The 27,221-nt window shown below is 47.4% G+C and overlaps 1 protein-coding gene across 7 annotated transcripts in view; it reads right to left on the reverse strand.

Annotated features, from left to right (window-relative positions):
• The window catches only part of ASAP1 (ArfGAP with SH3 domain, ankyrin repeat and PH domain 1), a 346,314-nt gene that overhangs the window by 266,425 nt on the left and 52,668 nt on the right, over positions 1-27,221 (reverse strand). For 5 of the 7 annotated variants that reach the window (XR_009053673.1, XM_057734380.1, XM_057734376.1 and 2 more), the window contains exon 3: positions 987-1,113. The exons of 1 other annotated variant lie outside the window; for it this stretch is intronic. Coding sequence is in view for 5 of the 6 variants with exons in the window: in XM_057734380.1 (XP_057590363.1) it covers positions 987-1,113 (127 nt within the window). In the remaining variant the exon portion in view is untranslated. Of the gene's footprint in view, positions 1-986; positions 1,114-1,466; positions 1,538-27,221 lie in introns of those variants that run through there. One more of the 7 variants, XM_057734379.1, reaches the window with a different exon arrangement.

Here is a 27,221-nt window from a genome sequence, read left to right on the forward strand (position 1 = left end):
CTGGGCTTGCGGGTTCCTCCTTACCTACCCCCTCTGCCCTATCACTAATTCACTTAAAATTTCAAAGGAAACTGCTACACCCTTGGCTCTGCCCTGGGCTCCCACAACCTTTCCCTGGAGGACCTAGATAAGAGGAGCTGTTCCTTCTGCAGTCTCGGGCCTCCCTTCTTCCTGTCTGGCCAGCTCTTCCAGGCAGCATCGGCCTCGGGTCTCCATTCACAGCTTAGGAGTGCGCTGCGGGCAGGTCCTGCTGGCGCAGCAGCCTCAAGCTCTACCAAACCATCCGGCCTGGACAGTCGGGTGGGGACCAGTCTGCGCTGATCTCTCTTTCCACCCAGGGCTTTAGGGCTAGAGGGGAGGAATCCCTGGATGGAGGCAGTCCCGGCCTGAGATCCCTCTCATCCCTTTGGGATTTTTCCACCGGCCCTTGCCTATGCAGCTAAGCCTGCCTGGCCAAGCCTGGCCGCGGAGAGGTGCATTCATTGACCATCTCCCAGTCCCTTGCTGGTGACCTTGGCCACGGTGCTTCGCCTCCCTCTGCCCTCGCTGTCCTGATACCACCTACTTCGCGGGTTACGATGGGGTCACAGTGATGTGGAAAGCGCCCAGAAGGCTGCTTGGCACCCAGGAAGGGCGCAAGACAGGGAGAGGACTTCCCTCTTCTTCCTTGGGCTGTCCAGAGCCCACTCGGTCCTCTCCCCACCTCCAGCCCCGGGGGAAATGGGGCTGCGGGGACGGGGCGGGGGGCTGCACAGCCGAAGTCCCAGGATCACCCGGGAGCGGGGTGGGGTGGAGGGGTCCCGGAGGGGGTGTGGCTCCCTCAGGCCCCACCCAAATCCCCTTCCTCCGGGGGCTTCGACATCTACACAATCCAACTGCGAGGCAGCTGCAGCGGCCGCGGCCGCGAGCAGAGGCAGCGAGGCATCCCGGCGGGCGGGCCGGGGTCCCCGGGGAGGTGCGCGCGGGGGGCACCGGCCCCGACCTACCTCTTCCAGCTGCGTGACGGTGTTCCTGCAGTTGTGCAGCCGCGTGGTGAAGCTGGACGTGGTGGGCGAGTTGTAGTCCTCGGTGGTCTCGGCGATGAACTCGGAGACGGAGATCTGGTCCGGCATCCTGCCGGGAGGGGCGAGACACAAGCGGGGGCGGGGGGTGAGTCACGGCGCAGGCTCCCGGGGCCGCGGGCCGGCCGGCGGCTCATGAACGCCCCGCGCGCAGCCCACCACCCGCCGCCCGGCCTGGCGCGGCTCGCGATCCCGGCGGCGGCGGCGGCGGGAGAAAGGGCTGGCGGGCGAGGCAGGCGGCGGCGGCGGCGCGGGGCCCGTCAAACTCCGAGCGGCGCGCGAGGCAGGGGGCTCTCGGGGACCCGCCTCCCTCTGCTCATGCCGGCGGCGGGGCAGGGGACGCGGCGCGGCGCTCGGCGGGGGCCCGGGACGGGCAGGTCGGGGCGGCCGGCGCTGCCTCCTCACACGCTCTGACAGGCGGCGGCGCGGACACCGACTGACGGAGCACACACTCCCGCGGGCGGGCGGGCGGGTGGCGCTCCCGCTACAGTCACGGGGACAAACAAGGAAGTGCTCTGCGCACGCGCCGCCGCCCCCCGCCGCGGCCCCCGCCCCCGCCGGCCCCCGCCGGCCCGGCCCCCTCCGCCCCGCCCCCTCCGCCCAGGCCCCGCCCCCACCGGACCGGCCCCCTCCGCCCCGCCCCCGTCGCCCAGGCCCCGGCCCGCCCTCCGCCCCGCCCCCGTCGCCCAGGCCCCGCCCCCGCCCGCGCGCCGCCGCTGCCGCGTTCCGACGCGGGATCCCGGGGCGGCGGAAGCCCGCGTTCCCCGGCCGCCCCCGGAGCGGTTACTCCCACGAGCTCCTTACGCGAGCGTTTCGCAAGAAGGGGCACCGAAAAAAGTTGTGCGCGTTCTCTTTTAGCCCCGTGTGGGTGCAGGAAGCGAGGCCCGCTCGCCGGCTCCGGCCCGCCCTCCCTTGGAGGGCGCTCACCGCCCTTGGAAGGAGAGTCTGGTGCCGTTGGCGCAAGTCGTTAAGATGCTCAGTGACGCCAAATGAAGCGGTCTTGCTTTTTACAGTTTTCTAATCTTTCATCTGCACTGTTTTTTGTTTTTGTTTTTGTTTTTTAACCCGAAGGACAGACGAGGGTCAAGGGGCGTAAAAGGCATTTCCCGAGGTGCAAATAGTGTACAACGCTAAACAGATGCTAAATTTCGGCGGAAAAATTACCAACAGATTGCTCATTCCTCCGCTCTGGCAGATGGCTATTTTGCTCAATCTACTTAGTCCAAAGAATCCATTTAATTTCTCACCATTGATTGCGGATGAAATTGGTTTAAAAAAAAAAAAAAAGCTAGGCCCTTAGGAAGCACCTCAGGATTGGCTCCTGTAATTGGAGCCCATGGGAGCCGCCTCCTAAACTCTGCTCCCAAATGCTCCCCTCTGGGCAGAAGGCTGGCCAGGCGCCGGGGCCTCCCCTGGGATTGAGTTCCTGCGATCTTGTATGGTTGTCTGTTCTCTGGTCCTTCCCCAAACTATCTATACAACGCGGTGCCCCAAGGCAGGGAGGTACCTTGTGAACCTTGTCTTAGCATTGGGCCCAGGAATGACTGTCAAAAGAAAATGCATCTCCTTGCTCACCGTCAAAAACTATTTCCTGGGACATCCCTGGTGGCGCACTGGCTGAGAGTCCGCCTGCCAATGCAGGGAACACGGGTTCAATCCCTGGGCTGGGAAGATCCCACATGCTGCAGAGCAGCTGGGCCCCTGTGCCACAACTGCTGAACCTGTGCTCTAGAGCCTGAGAGCCACAACTACTGAGCCCGCGAGCTGCAACTACTGAAGCCCGAGAGCCTAGAGCCTGTGCTGCATAAGAGAAGCCACCGCAATGAGAAGCTCGAGCACTGCAACGAAGAACAGCCCCCACTCGCCACAACTGGAGAGAGCCCAGGCAGAGCAACAAAGACCCAACACAGCCAAAAATAAAGTTAAATGAATAAATCTTAAAAAACAAACAAAAAAACACAACTTTTTCCTAAGGCCCTGCTCTGTGCCCGGAAATTTGGCAGTGACAATGCCCCACTCTCCTGGGCTTACCTTGCGGCAGGGAAACAGACAAGCAACACATATGTAATATAAAGTAGAGTACATATCGAGTAACAAAGTGATGCAGGTGCTATGGTATGAGGAATGTTCAGAGAAGCCCTCTCTGACAAGGTGACATCTTAAGCAGAAAAGAGGATGAGGAGTTGCCTCTGTAGGTATCCTGTTGGCTATGGGATCTTGGCCTTCAGTTGCCTCCCATGATGAGGAAAAAAAAAGATAAGGGCACCAACCCCATGAGGCTGTTAAATGATAACGGATGAAAAAGTGCTTGGTGCCCAGGAAAGCCATTGTGAGAGTTCAAGGTGTTTTGTCTGCCTGTGCTGGCTGTCCTCAATCTGCACCGTGCCTCCAGGGAAGTGCTCATTAATGTCAGGAAGGCAAGCATTTCAGCTAAAGAAAGGAAGGCCTTGGTATAAGGCAGTATACACCGATAAAGACTCTTCCCTGGCAAAGTGAGGTGTTGAGACATCAATTTTGAGAGGCATTCTGAAAAATAAGTAAAGAAGAAAACAGGCACCCACCTTCTCTTCATTCGTACTTTAAAAGTTTGGTTTAGGACACACCAAGGTTGAGGTCCTGGGGAGGTAAGTCGGATGGCAATAGCAGACCTTTTAAGACCTGTACCCGGAGGTCACTTGCTTGTGTGCTGTTGTTGACAGAATGTGGGTTTGGGGCGTATGAGCTACCAGAAGAAAACCCTACCTCTTTTTCCATATACTAACTGGGTCATTCTGCATCTAGAAGGTTCTCTGATTTGAAGCAAATATGGCTGCTGCAAGCTTGGGCTAATTAAGCTCTCTGAGCCTCAGTAGTCCCCTGCTACCCCATGCAGCACTGAGAGCCTACCACCCAGCACTTGGACTTCCATCCACTCCAAGGCCTTCCTCGAGGCTCGACATCAACGTAGACTGATTTTTCCATTTTTTCTACTCTTCCCTCTCTTCCAAGTTGTCATCGAATGCCTGTCGCCTCCGCTGGGCTGGTAGCTGCTCCCATCCCACATGTATGGCTTAGAGTAAGCCCTCGATAAATATGAGCTGTTACGAAAATCCTAGAGTTGGTGAATAACTGCCTCAATTCCAGGAGGCCTGGATTCCAGAGCTTCCTCTCCTAACAACTGATGCTGTCACCTCGGGCCTCGGGGCCATCACTTTGTAAAATGAAGGGGTGGGTGTGTCAAAATGACCGCACAGATCCCTCCCAGCTGGAGCTAAGTCTGTACAGCCCCTCAGCTCTGCGGATGCAAGCACTAAAGATGATGACAACAAGACGGTAAACAGCAGGGATTTCTTCCTTGACGGAATTCACCAGAGTCCAAACTGCTGCCACCAATTGTCGTTTCAGTTTCATTTGAAGATTATGTTATGTATCTGCTCCTCCTCCCCATCTCCTCCCGCCAAGAAAGGAATATGTGAACAATGAGATATTGTGCCCGGGGAAGTATATACCTCCTTAGACTGGTCTGCAATTAGAATTTCAAAGCTTCACACCTCCACCCACCATTTCTAGGGTTCATGGGCCATAATCCTTTTCAAATTTGAAACCATGCCCCAGTGCAGACCATCTGCACCTCTCATTTTCTCAAACACCCTGAAAACCATTCCTGGCTATCTTTTGGGAGTAGAGTCTGTTGCAGGCAAAACTTAAATGCTGGATTTCTTTTTGCAGAGCTGCTCAGAAATATACATCATCCTTTCCAGAGCCAGGAAAAATACACACATGTACTCGTACTGTGCGCACCCAGCTTTGTCTAAAGCACATATCACCTCTGTCGTCGTCATCATCCCCATCAAACACTATTCAGCACCCTCGGACTCATCACGCCTGTTTCTTACTCTGAGCAACTGCTGACCCAGGTAAGAATGGTCCTTACAGAATGCTCTTCTTCTCCTAGAAAAGCGGTGGTAAGAATAGCGGTGGCTTACCAGCAGTGCATTTGCAAGATAGCTGACAATGTACCAGGGGTGGGAGAGCAGGGAGGGGGGTGTGGGGTGCTCTCTGGGCACAAGAAGCCAAGAGGAGCTATTGGTGTCCTGATCCACAGTGCTAGCCAGCAGCCCAAACTGAGGGGGTGGAATTACAGCATTCATCAAAGGCTCCCAGTGCCTCCATGGGACAGGGGCAGCGAGTGGTGTGGGAAGAGAATACGCTTTGTGTTACCTGGACCAGGGTTTGCGTCTCTACTCTGTCATTTATTAGCTTTGTTTTCTCATCTGCAAAATTAGTGTAATAATAAAACTACTACGCTACAGGTTGTTATGAGAAATAAAGTGAGAAGATGTGGATGAAGCAGTTGACGCATGGTGAATAATCAGCCAATGTCAGTTCCCTTTGAACTCGCTCTTTATGTGAAGTACGACTATAAATACATCTCTTTTCATTCCAGGACTCATATATGTCCCTAAATTAGTCTAACAAAGAGGGGCAAGGGGAGACTGCAGAGTAAATCCCAAAGTCTGGGATCTCAGATTTGGGAATCGTCTTTAGAAACCTTGCTTATTCTTGTAAGTATCCCTTGTGAGGTCAGATCCATGAGTGATGGATTTTGGAAGTAAATAAACAGTATCTAGAATCAAATAGGATGAATACCAATCAAGATCAGAAGTGAGTTCAGGCCATAAAATAAAAGCTTCATTTGCAAGGAACACAGTTCCTGTAAAGAAGCATATTCTGACCAAGGCAACTTCCAGAGGATAGAACAGGGCATTTGTTTCATAAGAGCATGTTATAGGCTGATTCTCATGAGAAAGACTTGGCCTCACATCTGAACCACACAGCAGCTATTAGACCTCATTAAAGTAATTCACATCTCTGAGTCTCAGTTTTCACATCTGCAAAATGGGGGCAATATTAGTAACTATCTCTTAGTGCTCTGAGTAGCCCATGAGCTAAGGCCCATAAAGTGCTTAGCAGGGTCCGAGACATCATAAGTAGAGAACGCTTTTCAGGTACTATGGGAATACTGAAAACCTTATCAGGAGATAAAAATTCTGATACTCCTTCCCCCCCCAAAATATACTGAGACTTGTGATGTACCTGACTCTTTGCTAAGTATAGCATTTTGGACACACATATCCTTCTTTAAACTTCATGACAACTTTATAAATATGATTATCCTAAACTTACCGGAGAGAACCCTGAAGTTACTGAGGTGTAGGAAAGTACTTTCTGAACTCCTGTCCCAGCCCAGGCACTGCCCTGGTTGTTACATAGGCATTGCCTGAATTCATGTATCAGTCCTGATGTGGAAGTACTACAATAATGGAAACCAAGACACAATGAGATCTCACTGCAAGTTAAAGTCCCAGAGCCCGGCACACGAAATCCAGGGCTTTTTCTACTGCCTGCAAATATCAGGCTCTCAACAATACCTCACACAGTGCTATTCCGTTAGATGTCTTTCCCAACTCAGGCAACCGAAGAAAGTACTGTTAGTTCCTTATTTCACCTCATAACTGATGAATTTGTTTTCTGTCATCTTAACCAAGTGCTAGAAGAAAGGAAAGCACTGCGGGGGGCAGGAGGAGGGGGCATGCATTGGATTCCATGTGTTTTACTGTCAGACTCGGGTTGCCATATTCGACCTCAGCTGCAGACTGCTTCACTCACGTGCCTTGTGTGAGTGCTTCCCAAGTACACTTATACTATTTCGTGTAATAATAATAATAAAAGCCTATTCTAGTCTCCAATGTACTTTATTTAAATACTCCAAGTAAAACCACTAGAGTGTTCTCAGTAAGTAATGAGGAGAACATGGTTTGTTTGGAGACAAAAAAGTCTGTTCTACCTCCCTGTTCCCTGACTGTTCCTTCTGATGGAGGTAGAAAGAAGAGCCAGGCAGAGTGCTGGGGACTCAGAAGACTCAGAATCCTGGTGTAAATCTCAACGGCAAGAACTCAGGAATATAACTCTGTTCTGTTCTGTTCTGTAAGACAATATAATATCAACTAACACACTTGCTGTGCTTATTATGTGCCCTGCAGGATTCTGTGGTGCTGCAGGCACACCCTCACTGCATACTCACAGAAACCACATAAAAGCTGGCGCTGATAGTATCCCCATTTTATACCCAGGAAAAACCTGGAGCTTTAGAGGTCACCTTGGCAAGTGGTGGAGCCAGGCCAACGGGTCCGATTTCACAGCCCATGTGATCCGCCTCCAGACAGTGGGTCCACAGCCCCAGGATGGTTTTCTGTTGGAGCAGATGTGTTATCTTTCTTTCCTCCTGGGGAACTCGTTACAAGCCCAACTCACATGCAGGCTTGGCTGGTGTGGAGAGAACTCCCATTGCTCCATTCCTCCAGCTGGGATTCATCTTCACAGGGATGTTTGCAATGCAGCCTCTCTTACTTTGTATGAAGGTTGCTGGCACCATTGGGAGGGACTTCAGACCCACTACACATGAAGAGATGAGAACCTCCCCAGTGACAAATAGCTCTGTTAGGGGCGGGGCCAGGCTCAGAACTCCATCTTCCTACTGAGTTTCCTGCACTACAAGATTCCCAGACTGTCAGTCCCTGAGGGCACAGGGGGACTAAATTGTACCCTTCTCTGTGTCACCTACATCCCTGCAGAACTAAGGGAGGGACAAGAGATTCCTAGAGCTCCAGGCTTGGCATTTTACAAGCCACCACCTCCTGAAATCTCCCCCAGTAGCCTCGTGAGGGACCACGCTGTCTGTTGAGAACTCGGAGACGTGCACAATCTTCTCAGGGACCACAGTTAATAAACAGAGAACTGCTATTCACAGCCGGTCTGAATCCAAACCCTGCAGGCTTTTTCTTCCCCACGGAAGGAGCTGCCTTGTACAGGTTCCCTGTGGGCCGCCAATAAATGTGTTTTAGATTGAGCCGGCCCTTTTTTATGAGCTACATCTTTTCTAACACAAGTAAAACAACATCCAGTGAAGAAAAATTGAGGTATTATATGGGATTCCTAAAAACTTGCCATCTATAGGAGCGAGGGATTTTAAACCTTAGTTTATTTCTGAAAAAGAAATATTCACCTGAAAAATGAGAAACAGAGTTCTTTCTTTTCTTTCTTTTTTTTTTGATGAATTTGTCTTAGTTTCAGTTTAGTGGCTCACACTTACTCAGGCCCACTTCTGTGCAGCCCAAGACTAAGAACATGCCTCTTTTATGACCTTTTCCCATGGCACCATTTTCCAAGGCACTATTTTCCAAATATTTATATTTCTCCAACTAGACTGTGAGGTCCTTGAGACCAGGGGGTTTTCCATTTGCTGTTACAGTCCCAGAGCCCTGGGTGCTTAAGAGATACTTATTGAACAGGTGGAGGGAAGAATGAATGAATGAATGAACACTTACAGTGGGGGAGGGGTATGAAAGGAATTGGGAGAGGAGAACTGGCAAGAGGAATCCTAGTTCTTAGAGTCTCTTCTGTCATCTGACATCAACATAAACTACCAGAGTTGGAAAGAATTTCAAGGACAATATGGTTACCAATCCTTTCATTTTTTCAGATGAGGAAACCAGATTCTCCAGTGACTTGCCCAGTATTCCCTGGCAGAATTGTAGGGAACCAGGGCCAGATCCCAGGTATCCTGCTTCCCAAGGGTTGCCCCACTCCTCCACTTTAACCAGTTATTGATACATTTCAAGGAAGCAGTTAAAGACCTTGCCTTAAGAAAAATATCTGAAACTCCCATTGAAGACGTGATTATGTTGGTCTTTGCATCACGGTATCAAGAAATGCCTGTAACATTTGCCTACCACTTAAAACTGTACATACATATAATTTGGCATGGGACCGCTTAACTGATGCCTCTAATTTTGAGCAAGAAGACTGTGTGACACCAGGTCATACCCAACCCTTTATCATTGTCTTACCTCTTTCTCTTCTTTCCGGCTCTCCAAAAACCAACCAAGCCGAGGCGCTTTAGGGCAATCAGTGTCTGTGGATGGACCTTCTAAGTCCTCCCCTCCCACCCCTTGCCCTTCCTTAAGCACCCCTTTATAAAAGGTTAGAAGTCACAAGAAATAAGGAAAGAGATGTTTTGTGACCTGAACGCTGGGAGTCAGTCGTGGTGTTTTTGTAAACAACCCTCCATTTCCCCAGCCCAGGGCAGCCCCACAGCACAAGAGAGTGTAGATGAGATGTCTCCTTCTGCCAAACCCACTTTACTCTCCGGACCAACATGTTCTTTCCTTGCTGGACATTTTCAGAGACAAGATCATTGTCTCCCGAGTCCCTAAGGACATTCCCCAGTGGGTGCAGAGGTATTAGGTTGGAACCCATCAGTTGGGTTCCATTCACAGTTACTGAGCAGCACTATAATCCTTCCAGAGGTTAAGAACGTGTGATCTGGATTCAGATTACCTGGGTTCAAATCCCAGCCCTGCCACTTAACAGAGATTGTTAACCTTAGGCAAGCTACTTAATGTCAGTTTCAAAAGAGGATGTCCTTTAAAAGGAGGATGGTGAGGGGGACTCCCCTGGTGGTCCAGTGGCTAAGACTCTGAGCTCCCAACGCGGGGAGTCCAGGTTCGATCCCTGGTCGGGGAACTAGATCCCACATACTGCAACTAAAGATCCTGCATGCTGCAACGAAGACCCGGCACAGCCAAATCGATAAATAAGTGCTAAAAAGGAACAATAAATAAATAAATGGAGGATGGTGAGGAGATCTCTCTCTCCCCTAAGGTTGTAGTGACGTCTAAATGAGATAATACAAGATGCTACAGCACAGAGTTGGTATATAGTAAGTGATCAATAAATGTTAGCTGCAAATACCATTATTTGTCTTCAAAACAGGTCCTGCACTAGACTCTTCAGGAGCCAAAAAGACACCTAAGATACAGCTCCTGTCCTCACACGTAGGCAGAGACACAAGTCTGCAGCACAACTGCTGAGAATTCAAACAGAAAATAAAATGTCTTTCGACTATGTGACATGTATTTCAACTATGAATGTGGAGTCCAAAAAAAAGGTCCTTCCATGTATGACTATCTTCCTGATCTGCCCAAAGCCCAGTTAGACCCATTGTTATGAGCACTTTTCAAAGCTGCCTATCATCTGAAACACTACTCAAAAAGAACAATTTGATAAATGACAGCTATTTGTGACTTTAGCACTGAGAGGGAACATGGCATCTCCAGGGAGGTCAGCTCCTTTTCCTCAGCCAAATCATCTCACCTCCTTTGGCCTCACTTTCCAGGAGCCTGGAGCAGAAGCTCTCTGAGGTCCTAGGGCAATAATATCCTATAATTTGATGAATTCTTTTTTTATAGCAGTGTTACAACCAACCCCAAACACCAGCTCTGCCTCAAGATCTACTTGTAAGCCAAGAACAGTCTGGAGGTCACTAGTTCTGGGTTGGGGGCACCCTATATTATACGAATCTACCACAGTACCCTGTTGGTGCTTTTCAAAAATATGATTTCACCTGCAATGTATTTGAACCCACATAACAATGAGCTGTATTATAAGAGAATTTTCCTGTAATTATGTCAAATGTAGGGCATCGTTCTATTTGAAAAAGGAAAATTGGCCACCCACTGCAGAGTTTTCTTCCTAGCATATGCTATTTGGTTAACATCTTTCTCAAATGTGAACATTCCAAATCACACTAGGGGGTCTAATTAAAAAAACAAAAAACAAAAACAAAACCCCCAAAAACTCTACAACTGCTAGCTAAGCTTCTGACAGACGCATCTAGCTTCTGTTCCCTGGTTTTTATTTTGTTTATTGTTTTTGAAAAATTAGTCTTTTTGCTCTGGTCTTAGAGATTTAGAGGTATTATACAAACTAATTTATAAAATTGCTATGTTTAAGTGGACAGTAGAGAACTCACTGTTGATTGGATGTGGAGAGGATTATTTTCAATTACCTTTGTCTTACTTTTGTGAATAAATTGACTTTTCCCCTACTATTTGGTTTTGGGAATTAACGTTCATTTACCCCCAACAAATTTCAGCATCTTGAACTTAGTAGTTTCAACACAGACATTGTAGGACACTGATTATATTTTTTGCCTGCCCTACAAATCCCCTTCTTTTAGGAACAACCCTCTCCTTAACTCCACACGATTCTGCAGAGACTGTCACTCATATGTTGCTATGTTCCCAATCAAAGGGCTGGACCAAGCTGTCCAGAATATCCCAGACTCCTGAAAGCAGCATCAATGGGTATTCCGATAGGCATTAAACTCAAGCAAGGTCAATCAGGGAGCTTTATGGAGGTCTGATATGGAAGCTAGGTTAAAGGGCAAAGTGCCTCTTCTCTAGGTCTAGATCAAAGGACTTAGGAAGCCTTTAGTTGCTGATGACCATCTTTTTTTGTTTGTTTTTAATTTATTTTTGGCTGTGTTGGGTCTTTGTTGCTGCACGAGGGCTTTCTCTAGTTGCAGCAAGTGGGGGCTACCCTTCACTGCAGTGCGTGGGCTTCTCATTGCAGTGGCTTCTCTTGTGGCAGAGCATGTGGCCTTCAGTAGTTGTGGCATGTGGGCTCAGTAGTTATGGCACACGGGCTTAGTTGTTCCACAGCATGTAGGATCTTCCCGGACCAGGGATCGAACCCGTGTCCCTTACACTGGCAGGTGGATTCTTAACCACTGCGCCACCAGGGAAGTCCCGCTGATGACCATCTTTGCCACACATGAGAGAGCCTGCCTAGGAATGATGCTAAGTAAAAGATGGCAAGAGATGGAGGGAGGGGGAGGGAGGAAGAGTCCTGGTGACATCACTTGAATGAGTGGACTACAGAATCTCTCCCACGTCTGTTGCCAGTCCTGGCCTTCCCAAGTATGTGAGCAGCTATACTTCTTTTTTAGTATAAGCTGGTCTCAGATGGGTTTCTACTAGTAAAATGAAAAGAGCCCTGGCTAATCTTTTCCTGGGTTCCAGTATCACCTTCACAGTAAGTAGGTGTGTTACTCTGGACAAGCCTCAGCTTCCTCATCTGTAAAGTGGAGATACTAATATCCACTTCAAAGGATTGTTAAAAAGAGCAAATTAGGTAATACACATAACAGAATGGGAGGAAATATTTGCAAATCATACATCTGATAAGTATCTAATATCCAAAATATATAAACTATTAAAATTCAACAATAAGACAACTAATTTTTAAATGGACAAAGGACTGAAATGGACATTTCTCCAAAAAAAGATATAAAAATGGATAATATGCATATGAAAAGATGCTCAGTATCATTAGTCATCAGGGAAATGCAAATCAAAACCACAATGAGGGGCACTTCCCCGTAGGTCCAGTGGCCAAGACTCAATGCTCCCAATGCAGAGGGCCCAGGTTCAATCCCTAGTCAGGGAACTAGATCCCATATGCTGCAATTAAGAATCAGCATGCCGCAATCCCACTACTGGACATATACCCAAAGAAAACCATAATTCGAAAAGACACATGCACCCCAATGTTCACTGCAGCACTATTTGCAATAGCCAGGTCATGGAAGCAACCTAAATGTCCATCAACAGATGAATGGATAAAGAAGATGTGGTACATATATACAATAGAATATTACTCAGCTGTAAAAAGGAATGAAATTGGGACATTGGTAGAGACATGGATGACTAGAGACTGTCATACAGAGTGAAATAAGGAAGAGAAAAACAAATATCGTATATTAACGCATATACATGGAATATAGAAAAATGGTACAGATCAACTGGTTTGCAAGGCAGAAATAGAGACAGAGATGTAGAGAACAAACATATGGACACCAAGTGGGGAAAGCGAGGTGGGGGGGATGAATTGGGAGATTGGGATTGCCATATATACATTACTAATAATAAAAAGAAATCAAATTGTACACTTTAAATATATGCAGTTTATTGTATGTCAATTGTATCTCAATAAAAGTTCTTAAAAAAAAAGAGAATTAGCATGCTGCAACTGAAGATCCCGCATGCTGCAATAAGACCCAGTGCAGGCAAAAAAAAAACAAAACCCACAATGAGACACCACTTCACTGCCACTAGGTGTGGGTATAATAAAAAAGTGGGAAGGTAACAAGAGTTGAAGACAATGTGGAGAAATTGGAACCCTTGTACATTGTTAGTGGGAATGTAAAATAGCACAGCAGCATTGGAAAACAATCTGGCAGTTTCTCAAAAGTTAAGCATCGTGTTACCATATGACCCAGCAATTCCACTCTTACCCAGGAGAAATGAAAACACACACTCACACAAAACCTTGTGCATGAATGTTCACAGCAGCATTATTCATAACAGTCAAATAGTGGAAACAACCCAAATGTCCAACAGACAAATGGATAAACAAACTGTGATATATTCATGCAGTGGAATATTATTCAGCCACAAAAAAGGAATAAAGAACTGCTACATGCTACCACATGGATGAAACTTGAAAACACATTATGATAAGTGAAAGACACAAAAGGTCACAAACCACATGATTCCATTTATACAAAATGTCCAGAAAAGGCAAACCCATAGAGACTGAAAGCTGACTAATGGTTGACAGGAGCTGGGGGAAGGGAAGAAGGACTGACTTGGTGGATACAGGATTTGTGGAAGTGATGAAAACGTTTTGGAGTTAGATCATGGTAATGGTTACACAAATTTTTGAATATACTAAACCCCACTGAAATGGACTTTAAAAAGGTAAATTTTATGCTCTGTGAATTATATCTCAATTTTAAAAATACTATGCTGATGCAGATGGAAGGCACAACTTACCCATTTATAATTACTATAATGGCCACCATTTAGTACCTACTACGTACAAGGCAATTTATGCAATAGTTTTGTTTAAACCTTACAACAACTCTACAAAGTAGCTATTACTCTCCTGATGTTTCATCGGTAGAAAAGTGAGGCTCAAAGAAGTGGTCCTGCAGCTAGTAAGTGAAGGAACTAAGATTCAAACACAAGTCTGTCTGAATTCAAAGTTCAAGCTCTTTCCACTACACTACACTTTTTGTACAAATAGGACCTTGCTGGATGTGGCAGGGACTACTGGTCATGTCCCCTCTGTCCAGCCTCCCTTTTTTCAGTACAGAGCCCCATTTGATTCAGGGCAGCCATGTATTCAGCCATGTATTCAAGACTCACCTTGCAGCTGCCACTATAGCTGGTATGGCTGTGTGCCTAAGTCAGATATAAGCTGTGAGTGAGATATAAGCTGAAGTACTATGTAGGACCTTTGAGGAAATGCTTTGAAAAGAGCTTCTTCTGCAAGAAGAGGACCCTTGTTATCCTTCCCCTCTTCTTCCATCCTGCTGCCTGTAATGCAGATGTGATGGCTGACACTCCAGCAGCCATTCTGGATCATGAGATAATATGATAAGGATGGCTCAACCAGAGACAAACAGCTTGGGTGCCTGATAACCATGGAGGCACCATCTGTCTTTGGACAATCTCCAGATTTCTTTGGTCTGGGAGGAAGAGGGGGGAAAAAAACCTAATTGTCAATTTTATTTGGCTTTTTCTTTATTTGCAGTTGAAGTACAATCCTAGATTACACACTGGACCTATTAATATACTTAACCAACTAAAAATGTATAAAAACAGCTAATCTCAGAAGTGGTCAAATTCGAAGCATTCTACCAGAGTTATTTTGTCCTTTACGTTTTAGATTCTATATTCAGAGGCTTAGCGATTTTGCTGAGTTATTCTGAAGACAGTCACCAAGGGCTATTATGCACAGTTCCAGAATCAATGAAGAGACTGGTCTTAATTTACCAAGTGGAGGCATTACATATTATAAGTACTTAAATTTAATCTCAGGAATTGCTTCAGAAATACAGCCACAGAGGAGCCAAGAGGCTTCCACAGACTGGATTCCTGAAGAAGCAAATTTATTTACACAACCTTGGCACAATTTGGTTATGAGAGAAGAGACAGAACAGATTCTAAACAGGAAATAAGATAAGGATCAAAGACTTCGATGCTCTAAAATCAATGTTCTGCCCAGTCTTTCCAGAGCAATCACTTAAAATTCCAGAATTATTTTCCTGGCCACAAAGACAAATGGTAGTGGTCCTTCCACAGCTGACGAAGAATCGCAGTTTCGTTGTTTATTTGTTTACAAAAGATAGATGTGATACTCACTAGTTGATGTACCATTTATAACCCAACAGCAGGCTGGTACAGTATTTTGGGGTCAAGAATGGGTTTCCTTTGATTATCCTTCCTTCTCATTAGGGTTCTTAAGAATTCAAGCCACAATGACGTAAGTGAGGATAAAACATTCGGAGGAAGGAAAGATTTTTCCACACTGTTTTTTTTTTTCTGTAGCTTAATATATCTGATTTTCTACACACTATGGATGGCTAGAGCTGGTAACCCAAATACTCCTTATTTGGGTAAAAAGCTTTGATTTTATTTTGTTATTTTGTGTTATAGTCTATGTGTCTGTGTATGTGTGTAAGTGAGAAGAGAGAATTCAGACGAAAACTTCTTACAATCTTTTCTCCAGTCTTGGGTGGAATTTTTATCCAACATTTTCCTTTTCTAAGAGTATACATGTGGGAATTCCCTGGTGGTCCGGTGGTTAGGACTTTGCACTTCCACTGCCTGGGTTTCAGGTTCGATCCCTGGTCGGGAAACTAAGATCCCACAAACCGATCGGCCTATCGAAAAAAAATAAAATAACATACATGTATGCCTGTGGGGACACACACACAGACACACTCCATCTCTTCTAGAACATGGAATCAGGAAGTAAAGCACACAGATCCCCAGGGAGCCAACTGCATTTCTACAAAGTCCATGCACCAAAATTCACACATTTTAATCACAGGAGCAGCCCCCCCAGCTCTCACTTCACCCTTGTTTCTCTCACTTTACACTCAGTTCTAACAGGTTTGGTGAGCTGGTTTTTAAGCTCTCAGCAAACTGAAGGGAGCAGTTATGCCGGAAATAGTGAGAAGGGGCTACAAAGAAGGGGAAAAAAAAAAAACAAAAGCCAACAAAAAACCGTAGAAATTTGCTAACACACACCCCCACAAGAAAGAAATTCTAAATACATGTGCCTGCTAATGAGGGCAAACCCTTCTGCTCAACCGACGCCAGCCTCAATAAGAAGTGATATTCAAAACGATGAACCTTTGTCATCAAGAGGTTTGAGACACAATGCTACAGTCTAGGCACCATGCCAGATGCAAGTCTTTTAGAAGGGTTTTCAATCAGACCAGCGAAAAAAACATAAAAAACAAAAAGTATTTGATGCCCAAAGGCTTGGCAGAAAATGCCAATTTCTCAAGAAAAGTAGCATGGCCAAACTGAACACAGATTAGGAGTCAAAAGACCTGGGATCAAATCCTGACACTACCATATACAAGCTGTATCAACATTGGGAGAAAGACTCAAACTTCCTCATCTCTGCAACGGGCTAAAGATAGCAATATCCGAGGTTGCTGTGAATTTAAATAAGCCAATAACATAAGAAGACAACATCAGTGTTTTGTAAACGTTCATTCAGCAGCACTATTTACATCAGCCAAGACATGGAAGCAGCCTAAGTGTCCATCGACAGATGAATAAAGAAGCTGTGGTGTGCATATATAAAATATTCCATTATCTATAATGGAATATTACTCAGCCATAAAGAAAGAATGAAATATTGCCACTTGCAGCAACACGGATGGACCTAGAGATGATCATACTAAGTGAAGTAAGTCAAACAGAGAAAAACAAATATCATATGATATCACTTATATGTAGAAACTAAAATATGATACAAATGAACATATTTACAAAACAGAAACAGACCCACAGACATAGAAAACAAACTCGTGGTTACCAAAGAGGAAAGGGGGTGGGAGAGGGATAAATTAGGAGCATAGGATTAACAGATACACACCACTATATATAAGATAGATAAACAACAAGGATTTACTGTATAGCACAGGGAACTATATTCAATATCTCGTAATAACCTATAATAGAAAAGAATCATGTATATATATACACACACACACACACAGACACACACATTTATGAATCACTCTGCTATACACCTGAAACTAACACAATACTGTAAATCAACTATACTTCAATTTAAAAAAGCGTTTAAAAAAAAGAATCAGATGTTTCAGAATTGGAAGGACTTTGCCATCCTCTCCCTCACTCCAAACTTCAGAGATAACACAGACAGACACACACATACACACTCAGAATCTTGAGTGCACATTGCTCAACAAGCAGACACTGCAGAAGGAGCCTTTTTACTAAAGATGGGTCACTCATTAGTCATTCACTGGACACATGCGGAGCACCTCCAGCCTGCTGGCTTTGGCCCGAGGTGCCACAGGTGTTGAGTAGGAGCCGGGTAGAGCAGAGCCCTCAAGAAGCCTACAGTTAATCTGGGGATGCAGGTGGCCCACCAGGCCCACTCACTGCCTTTCCTGTCCTGCTCTGGACCCCAGAGGCCTGATCTGTTCTGAACACATCTCAGGGCTCCTTGGTCCTCTGGCTTCCAGCTGGGTTCAGCCAATGGGATGGAGGCCAGTGGGATGGAGGAAGAAGAAGGCGTGGGGAAGCGGGTGTTCCCCTCCCCTCCAGGCTCCTGGCCTCCCAGCTGCTGTCTGAGTGAGGGCCCTCTGCCCACAGCCCCTCCGGCTCCACCTCCCAGAGACAACCCCTCCCTCGCCCCTTTAGACCTGCAGAGGAGCCTGGAGGGCCCCACCATCCCTTGCGGTTTCCCTACCCCTCGCCCACACTTCTCCAATGAGTCTTTTATTAAACTCTGCTCGAATTATCCTATTTTGAGTGTGCCATCTGCTTCCTGCTGGGACCCGGACTGATCCAGGGAGGCAGAGTAAACAGACAACTGCAGTGTACTGCAGACCAAGAAAAGACAATACTCTCTTCCAGGGAAGTACAAGAGCTCTGGGGTCTGATGTGTGGTGCGTCCTGTTTCCACCACTTACTATGTCTGTTAGCCTCTTTAATCCCCAGTTTCCACCTCTGAAAAATGGGGTTAACACTAGCACCAGCTTCACAGGGCGGCTGTAAGGATTAAGCGAGACAGTACAAGTAGGGTGATTAGCTCAGTGTCTGGCTCTTCATCAGTGCTGACAGCTACTAGCAGGGATTCTTAGAGTTAACTGTAGAGTCCCTTCAATATCATAAGTGCACAATGTGTATCTGTTGAATGGCCGAAGTTCTAGGATAAATAGATACGGGGCATGTAGAGGAGCAACAGGGCAATGGATGGTAAGGAGGAAATCTGGAAGGACTGCCTGGAGGAGGTGATGCTGAGCCACCTCCGAGGAGAAGTTAGCTGGTAGGATGGCTAGCAAAGCGTGTTCCAGGCAGACAGAACAGCAGGTACAAGTGCGTGGAGGCCTGACACGCACATCAGATGCGGGGCAGTGCAAACAGCTCAGTGCAATGAGAGTGAAGGACACGTGTCCGACAGGATAAGAGCTGATAGGCAGGGGCCACTGGAGAAAGCCTTGGATGTCATGCCAAGGAGCTGGTCTTTGTCGAACAAGCAAGTCAGAGCTTCTAAGCTGCCAGTGGCCACAAACAGGTTGCAAGCTGAGAAAGGTTCAATCTGGCTACAATGCTGGCCCTGAATGGGCACAGCACGAGCACACAGTAGGTGCTTTGCATGCTTGTTGAAGAATGGGTGCATGGCAGTGCTTCTATACAGCAAGATCTGTCACCTCCCTCCCTTCCTCCTTCCAATACACATGTAATACCGGTACATAGAACACGGCGTGACCCGGGCAACTCACCAGTCACGGGCTTTCCAAGGGATCTCACTAATATCAGGCCCCACTGTGGTATAATGAAAAATGTATTTGGTCTTTGCCCCTGTTCCTGGCACTGAGCTCCTAACACCCTTGGGATATCCAGGGTACTGAGTGTCTTTTGTACGCTAATGAGATGACTCACAGGTAAGGGGCTAAACAGCTTCAGGACAGTCATCACCAGAAAGATCTCCAGAGAGGGCACGGGGGCTGGGGACAGGGTTCAGTCACCAATGGCCAAAGATTTAATCAATCATGCCTGTGCAGTGAACCCTCCACAAAACCCCCTGAACTTCGGGTTTGGGGGCTTCCGAGTTGGTGGACACATCGATGTGCCAGGCGAGCCTGGGGAGGGCAAGGAAGCTCTGCGCAGCACCCCCAGCCCCCCACACCTCGCCCTGTGCGTCGCTTCCATTCGGCTCTTCCTGAGTTGCATCCTTTATAATAAACTGGTAACAGCAAGTGAAGTGCTTTCCTGAGTTCAGTGAGTCATTCCAGGGAATTACAGCACTTGAGGAGGGGGCTGTGGAAACCTCCGAATTTATAACCGGTCGATCAGAAGTAGCCCCTGGGACTTGTGACCGGCATCTGAAGTAGGGGTGGTCCTGTGGGATTGAGCCCTGACCCTGTGAGGTTGGCGCTAACAGTGTCAGAATTGAACTGAGTTGTTGGACAACCAGTGGATGCTGGGGTATGGGAAAGCTGCCTGGGGTCAGAAGTGGTGTTAGAAAAAAAGACATCACACCCATCCACTCTCTGCTTCATGGCACATGCTGGACACTCCCCACCACCCTTCTGGCTGTGAGCCACGCCCTGGGCGCCACTGCCAGACTGACTTAGGAGGTCAGCGCTCACCTGGGCAGCTCTGTCCTCACTCACTCAGCTGGTGACTCAACTGTCCCTCTGGGTGTGGCCACTGGAGGCACTCAGGACAAGCCAGACACCACGCTCCATGCCTGACACCTTGTCTTTGCTCTTAGCCCTGTGGCTCAGAAGTCCAGGGGCTGGAGAAGACTGGCCAGGAAGCCCCTGACCCTGCCACATGCACCGCACTCCCCACAGCTGCACCCAATGGGGTGCCGGACAGATGATCCCCTTCTTCCTTCTATGGAGTACCTCTGTGTTGGGCACCCCAGGTCTCAGGATGGGTTCCCTCAGAAGCGGAGCCAGAGACAAGGATTTAAGGAAACGACTCCAGGTAGACGAATGGGGAATTAAGACAGAAACGGGAAGGACGCCCATATGGGTGCATGAGAGAGCAGGTTACTGCCAAAGCAAGATGGTCACACACACACACACACACACACACACACACACACACACACACGTATACCTATGTACACACGCACACATGCACACACAGAACACAAAGGTACAGGCAGGTGCTAGCCAAGCTGGAAGGAGGTGTCAGGGAGGGCTTCCCTGGGAAAATGCCCTTGGGCTGAGGCTAGGATGAGTGGGAGTTAAGAAGGAAAAAGGATAAGAAGGGAGAGGGAGCAGTACCCCAGGGAGAGTTCTTTAGGGAACCAACAGCTGGAGTCTGGCTGGAGCGCAGACAGGAGAGGTGAGTGGTGGAGACACAGTGAAGCAGGGCCAGGCTGACTGGGGCGCTGGGGAGACCATACACTTACCCGAGGACAGGAAGCCACAGGCAGGGGCCTCCACGGTGTCATGGTGCCGGCCCTGGAAGCCCTCACTGTCTGCCCCTGAACCTGCCTCACAGCCCATCACACCCTTGCCTGCCAGGTGGAGGCTGCTCTCACGGAAAGGGTACGGCATCTGGTGGCTGCTGTGCTCGGCTTGAGCGGGCAGAGGCCCGGGCCCACATTTCAGAGGAAGCTGGTAGCCGAAGGCAGGGGCTTCAGATTCAAACTGTCTCTGATCCAGTGGGATGAGCTGAACAAAGCTGCTAAGAGTAAAGGTGGGAAACAGGAGGCTGCCTAACGAATATGGCCTGGAGCCATCCCAGAAGCAAGCTGGGATGCAGCTGGCTGATGGGAGCGTGTTTGAGGTTCATTTAAAAGAGCCAAGGCAGGGGTTTCCCTGGTGGTCCAGTGGGTAAGGCTCTGTGCTCCCAACATAGGGGGCCGGGTTCGATCCCTGGTCAGACAATTTAGATCCTGTACGCATGCCACAACTAAGAAGTCCACATGCTGCAACTGAAGATCCCACATGCCACAACTAAGACCCGGCACAGCAAAAATAAATAAATATTTTTTTAAAATCCATGTTTCTTAAATAAAAAGAGCCAAGGCAGAACAAAGATTCTAGAAGACCCACTAAAGAAGCTGGTTTGAACTTGAGCTACTGGCTCTGCCTACCTCCAGTGACTTGGTTAGTGGGGTGGCCCTTGCGTTTTGGCCTCCCAGCATCCAGCTCTCAGTCCTTTGGTTTCCACGGTGCTGACCTCTCCTCCCCAGCGCTGGGGATGGTCACGTGACATAGGCCTGTCCTGTCCGAATATCCCATCACCTTGTCCACAGTGATTGGGACAAGTGACCCAAGTTAAACCAATGGGAATCAATTAAGGGGTTTTGCTAGCATTTCTGGGAAGACAAGCTGTATCTACTGGGGTGGACAGACTGGCAGTTGTAGGACAGGTGCTTCTGGAAGCTGCAACATGGAGAACCTGGTCGGGGGCTCAGGAATCTAACAGTCAATTCTCTTGCTGCTGATGAGGAGGCAGCGGCAAGGGAGAGGGGGGCGTGTTCCCTGCAGCCAGTCCTATTAATGACCTGTCTGCAGTCACTCTGTAAACCCCCATCTTCAGTTTTGCAGCTCGGCCAGAATCAGTCGCTCTACACTTCAGCTTGGCAAGCACATTTTCACTTTGGAAGCGATGCTGTTGTTGCTGCGGTTATCGATTCTCGGGAAAACCTGTGTAGTTGTTTACAAGCATCAAACCCCAAATATTTGCAGAGAACCCCTTTCAGGAGCTTTTGGCACTACGATAACTCACACAAAGTGTTCTACATCTCAGACTTTTTTTTCTTTAAAACAGAGAAAATTGTTCTCTACTCAAATCTGTTAAATGCATTAGCTCATAGTTTCCATTTTAAACCAAAATCAAATCAGCTTTAACATGGATTGGGTATCCGAGGCTGTTGTTTCCCCTAAGATTATCTTTGTAAGTGCTAACATTTTGGATAGCCCAGCAAGGAGAAACGTGAAAACAGAGACCAAGGTCCATAAAAAAAGCCCAGGTCCCATCCAATTTTCAATCACCTGTAGACACATATGAGTACCGCCTCGCCTGTGAAAGGATTCTACAAATAACAGGCCTAGAACTGGCATTTTATGTTCATGATCGGCTTAACAGGGGCCAGTGATTTGATTTCAACAATCATATGTATTTATTGAGCATCTACTATGTGCCAGGCTCTATGTCAACCAGCTATCACCATTGTCCCTTGTGGTCTGGTGGGGACAGGAGACACACAAGTGAACAAACAAATAATTCCAGATTGTTACAAGTGCTGGCTAGAAAACCTACAGGGTGCAGCCAGAGATAGTAGGGTGGTGAGGAAAAATCTGTTCGAGGAAACAGCAGTCTAGCTGAGACTGCAGGATGAGAAGTTGTCACCCCTGTGAAGAGCAGGGGCTTGGGGTGGAGGGCGAGGGGTCCTGCAGGCAGAGAGAGAACACGAGTCTGAGTCCTGAGACCGGACAGCGCACGCTTGCTGAGTGTGAGGACAGAAACAGGTCAGTGGGTGACGCCTGTTGAGAGAATGGGGTGAGGGCAGACGAGAGTGCAGGGCAGGCAGGGGCTAGATCGTGCGGGCCTTTGCAGGCCACAGTAAGGAATCTGGATTTTGTTCTAAGTAAAAGGGGCAGGGGACGTTGGGGCCACAAATGCATTTTAAGCAGGGGCATAGCAAGCTCTCATGCAGGAGGCGTGTGGAGAATAATCCACGTTGGACATCCCAAGTTCAAGGTGCCTGCCAGATTTCCAGATGGAGACAGCAGTATGGCATTTGGGATACTCAAGTCTGGAACTCAGAGGACAGACTCAGCTGGAGATATAATTTGGAAGTAGTACAGATGGTCTTCAAGAATGCTTTGAGGCTGGCTGGAGTGAGAGGCGCACCACTGAGAGACGGAGGAAGAGGGCAGAAGCACAGGAACAAATCCAAGTGGGCTTGGCGCCCTGGGAGCCAAAAGAAAACAGTGTTTTTAGGGGGAGGATGTGGTCAGCTGGGTCAAATGCAGCTCCTGGAAGTTGAGTTGACTTGGAGAATAATTCAGAAGCTTTGAGATTTGGAAGTGGGGTGGGGGAGGGTTCATCTTAAAAGGCTTTCCTGGGACTTCCCTAGAGGTCCAGTGGTTAGGACTCTGCTTCCAAAGTAGGGGGCGCAGGTTCAGTCCCTGGTCAGGGAACTAAAATCCTTCATGTCGTGCGGCCAAAAAAGAAAAAAAAAAAGGCTTTCCTTAGCGCCTAGGGATAATGACACAGTGAGGAAAAGTGGAAATTCCTGGCTCCAGGGCCAGACTCCCTGCAACTGAATTCCACTTCTGCCACTTACCAGGCAAGTGGCCTCAACTTTCCAAACCTCCATGCGCTTCAGCTCGTCTTTACTATGGAAATAACAACAGTATGTGCCTCACAGGGCTGTTGTAAGGATTAAATGAGTTAATAAATAACAAGTTCTTAGAAGAGTAAAGTGCCTGCCTCCTGCTAAATGCTCAGGAACTGTTGGTGGTTGGTGTAATAACGCTAAGTGTGCCAAGGGCTAGGGTTACACGTAGTATCTTATGGGGTAGATACTGTTATACCCATTTTGCAGATGGAGAAACCTGCCTAGTATCACTCAGTAAGTTCCAGGGGTGGGTGGAACTGGCATTTACATGCAGGTCAGACTCAGGCTGTGCTCTTAATCACTGCCCTGCAATCCCTCATGTGATGCAGAGACAGGTGGTCAATGTCCAATGCAAAGGGGAAAATGGCTACTAATGCACTAATTGTGGGCTATGGACCGAATGTCTGTGTCCCCCGAAAAGTCATGTGTTGAAATCCTACCCCGCAATGTGATGGTATTTGGAGGTGGGGCCTTAGGGAGGTGATTAGGTCATGAGGGTGGAGCCCCCATGAGTGGGATTAGTGACCTTATAAAAGAGACCCTGGAGAGCTCCCTTACCCTTCCACCATATGAGGACACAGGAGGAAGACAGCCATCAATGAACTGAGAAGGAGGCCCTCACTGGACATGGAATCTGCCAGTGCCCTGATCTTAGACTTCCCAGCCTCCAGAACGGTGAGGAGTAAATGCCTGCTGTTTGAAGCACGCAGTCCATGGCACTTTTGTTGTAGCAGCCTGAGCTGAGATATTGTACTTCTGCGGCAACTTGCATTTCCAGAGGTAATTATTGATTTTATATTGGTTCTGGCATGCTTACGGTTATTAGAAAACCAAAGCTTACTCTGCATTTCACAGGGTTTCAGATTAATACAGTGACAAGCTTGCGCTAGATCCAGGTTGTAGGAACTGTGCTACAAGAAACCTCCCCCAGGAGGATAGAGCATGTCCCCCACACGTACGGAGCCCTGGGCCCCAGCCCTACTTCAACCAGAAAGAACTCTGCTCTCGTCTGTTTTCTACACTGAGCTCTCTTAAGCTTTCACTTGAATAAAAAATTCTGAGGATACAAAAGTTTGAAAACCACAAAGTGCACCTACATCAGAATCACCTGTGGTGGCTATTAAAATGCAGACTCCAGGACCTCCCTGGTGGCACAGCGGTTAAGAATCCGGCTGCCAATACAGGGGACACGGGTTTGAGCCCTGGTCCGAGAAGATCCCACATGCCACGGAGCAACTAAGCCTGCGAGCCACAACTACTGAGCCCGTGTGCCATAACTACTAAAGCCCACTCGCCTAGAGCCCAAGCTCTGCAACAAGAGAAGCCACTGTACTGAGAAGCTGGCACACTGCAATGAAGACCTAATGCAGCCAAAAATTAATTAATTAAAAAACAAACAAACACAGACTGTTTGGCTCAAGACACACTTTAGGAGTCACAAACACTAGCGGGAGGCCCTGAGGATCTGCTTTTTTTTTTTATAATTTTACTTATTTATTTTGGCTGCTCTGGGTCTGTTGCGGCACGCGGGATCTTCACTGTGGCATGCAGTCTCTTAGTTGTGGCATGCGGGTTCTAGTTCCCCAACCAGGGATCAAACCCGGCCCCCTACATTGGGAATGAAGAGTCTTACCCACTGGACCACCAGGGAAGTCCCCTGAGAATCTGCTTTTGAACGAGATCCCCAGGTGACTCGCGTGCATCTTCAAGCTTGAGAACCATGTCTTATGCTCTCTATTACTGCTCTCCACTGCCCAACCCACTAGCCACTGGCCACTTCTGGCTAATTTCAATTTAAATGGAAATTCATTAAGATTAAGTAAATTTTAAATATTCGCTTTCTTCGTTGTACCAGACACATCATAAGTGCTCCACAGCCACAAGTGGCTAGCAGACACTAGACACAGCATTTCCATCACTACAGAAAGTTCTACTGGGTGGTCCTGGAAATTCCTTCGGACAGCCCAAACTTAGGCTTCTAAGTCTGCTCAAATGATGTACCTCGCGTGTTTGACATGGAGGCACTAAACTCAGTCAAAATCTCCTACCATTTTCAACTGTATTCCACATATAATATGCTATATAAGGATGCATCCTATTGGACAAAAATTACCTGTCATATATCTATTTCCCCTGACCCACTCTCAGTCTTGAAGGCAGGAACCATGCATGTATTACTTAGGTCCATATTCTCAGTGCCTAGAGCGTAAATAAATGCTTGGGAATTGCTTAAATGGTCCACACAACATAAATGAAATATGATGCTGACAATGATGTATCCCTGCTAAAAGCCTTCTCCAGCACATCCATTAGGATGGCTACTATTACAAAAACAGGAAATCACAAGTGTTGGCAAAGATGTGGAGAAAGAGAAACCCTTGTGCACTGTTGGTGGGAATGTAAAATGGTACAGTCGCTGTGGGAAAACAGTATGGCAGTTCCGCAAAAAATAAAACATAGAACCAACATATGATCCAGCAATTCCGCCTCCGGGTGGAGTTCCATCACCCAAAAGACACCAAGCAGGGTCTTGAGATATTTGTACACCCATGTTCACAGTGCATTATTCACAATAATTAAAAGATGGAAGCAACCTAATTATCCGTCAATGGATGGGTGGATAAGCAAATGGGGCATATATACACACAGTGGAATATTATCCAGCTTTAAAAAGAAAGACAATTCTGACACCTGCTACAACATGGATGAACCCTGAGGACATTATGCCAAGTGAAAGAAGCTAGTCACAAAATGACAAATACTGAATGATGCACTTATGTGAGATACCTAACGGAGTCAAATTCATAGAAATGGAAAGTAGTATGGTGGTTGCCAGGGGCTGGAGGGAGGTGGGCCATGGTGGTGGCTGCTGTTTAGTGGGTACAGAGTTTCAGTTTTGCAAGATGAGAAAAGTTCTGCAGATGGATGGTGGTATGATGGTTGCACTACAGTGGTAATATATTTAATACCACTGAACTGTACATTTAATAATCGTTAAGATAGTAAATTTTATGTTTATGTATATTTTGGCACAATTAAATCATTTTAAAATACATGAACAAATAATCTTTTAAAAAGCATTCACTGGTACCAACCAGCCTCATGGCTTTGAGAAAATGGCTTTGGGAAAACTGTGGTTCTCAATCTATGTTGTTGCATCTTGGGTAGGGAGGGGCCAGGGGCAGGAGGAGGGAGCTGCAGACAGACCATCTAGGTGATCATCAGAACCTTCTCGAGGAGGACTTCCCTGGCAGTGCAGTGGTTAAGATTCTGCACTTCCAACGCCGGGGGCACGAGTTTGATCCCTGGTTGGGGAACTAAGATCCCCTATGCCCTGCGGTGTGGCCAAAAAAAAGGAACCTCCTGGAGTGTCGGATTCCATACATCCAGGGGTTGAGTCAAGGGTATCTTTAATATTACAGAGTTCTGCATGGGACCCAGAGTCAGAAGCCCCCATCTAGAGCACTTATATTATATTTCCCTTATATTATGCTGCTCTTCCCGTTTTCTCATCTGGTTTGCAAAATTCTTAAGGGGAGTGACTGTGCCTTCTTAGATAGAGAATCTAAGTCACCTGTGGAATTTTTTTAAGGCTGTGGCTGCCTGGGACCCACCACACATCAATTAAATCAACATCTCCAGGCATCTCGTGTTTTTTTTAAAGCCCTCAAAAGGGATGCCAATGCCCTCTCCTACACTGAACCCTCTTGCCCTGCGGGCTAACACTGCTTGACAGAGAGGCTCAATGTTTGCTGAGCGACTCACAGGATGAAGTCCTTTGAATAAGACATTCAAAAGGGAAAATGTGTGTTTCATCTCTGTCACTTATTCTAAATATTT

The sequence above is a fragment of the Hippopotamus amphibius genome, chromosome 5, assembly GCF_030028045.1.
Source record: "Hippopotamus amphibius kiboko isolate mHipAmp2 chromosome 5, mHipAmp2.hap2, whole genome shotgun sequence".
Taxonomy (NCBI): domain Eukaryota; kingdom Metazoa; phylum Chordata; class Mammalia; order Artiodactyla; family Hippopotamidae; genus Hippopotamus; species Hippopotamus amphibius.